At 63.6% G+C, this 836-nt stretch overlaps 1 protein-coding gene across 1 annotated transcript in view; it reads left to right on the top strand.

Annotated features, from left to right (window-relative positions):
* Positions 1-471, top strand: part of HCN3 (hyperpolarization activated cyclic nucleotide-gated potassium channel 3) — a 5,036-nt gene extending 4,565 nt beyond the window's left edge. The window contains exon 9 of the mRNA XM_009996123.1: positions 55-471. Within this exon, the coding sequence (XP_009994425.1) occupies positions 55-471 (417 nt within the window). The remainder of the gene's footprint in view (positions 1-54) is intronic.
* Positions 472-836: the final 365 nt, after the last annotated feature.

Genomic DNA, 836 nt, shown 5'->3' with positions numbered 1-836 from the left:
CTGCACTACAGCCTGTCCCGAGCCACTGGCTCCCACATCTCTCTCCTGATGCAGCCCCAGCAGCTGGTGAAGCACAGGAGCATCCAGGGCCTGCCGGTGGGGCGGCTCACCCAGGACGTCCGGCTCCTCTCTGCCTCCCATCCCTCTCTTCCCAATAAAGTGGCCCAGCAAGGCGATGGGAGCTCCTTGCAGCAGGGCAGGAAATCCACTGGGAACCTGGCCCGCAGATCCTCCCCGTCAGTAGCCGGCCTCCTCACCAAGCCATGTCCTGGGCTCCCAGGCCAGCCAGCACACTCGCAGCAGATGCCTTCAGGATCACTGGTTCAACCCAGCCGTTCCGTGGCTGCAGCATCCACCCCGCAGTCCCCAGTCTCCACGTCCAGGCAGGCAGCAGGTCCCTCCCGCAAGGGCTCTGTGGCCTTCAGCCCTGAAGTGGAAACGGGGAAGCCCAAACTCCCATCCAACATGTGAGTCCCCAGCACAGAGTTGGCAGGAGAGGCAGAGAGCCTGGCAAAGGTCCCCGGAGGAAAGGGGAGGTGGGTGGCAGCACTCAGGATCATGGACTGTGTGCTCGAGGTGCAGGGACATGGCAGGAATGGCTGTGGGGCAGCCCAGCTGGATGAGGAGGGGGCTCTGCTGACTGCCATGAAGCAGAGACCCTGCCTGGGCTCTCCGCTCCATCACCATCTGTCTCAAGTCCCGCCCTCCTGGAGACAACAGGACAGGTTAGCACCCTCACCCAAACTCCAGTGTCCCTTGGGACCCTCACTCCCCATGACAACTCCCTGGGTGCTGGGCCCCCTACTATGCCCTTGCCCCCATGGCCTCTCCTTGGC

The sequence above is a fragment of the Chaetura pelagica genome, unplaced genomic scaffold (genome assembly GCF_000747805.2).
Source record: "Chaetura pelagica isolate M959 unplaced genomic scaffold, ChaPel_1.0 scaffold270, whole genome shotgun sequence".
NCBI lineage: Eukaryota > Metazoa > Chordata > Aves > Apodiformes > Apodidae > Chaetura > Chaetura pelagica.
Note: the sequence above shows the minus strand (reverse complement) of the source record. Positions and strands in the feature narration are given on the sequence as shown.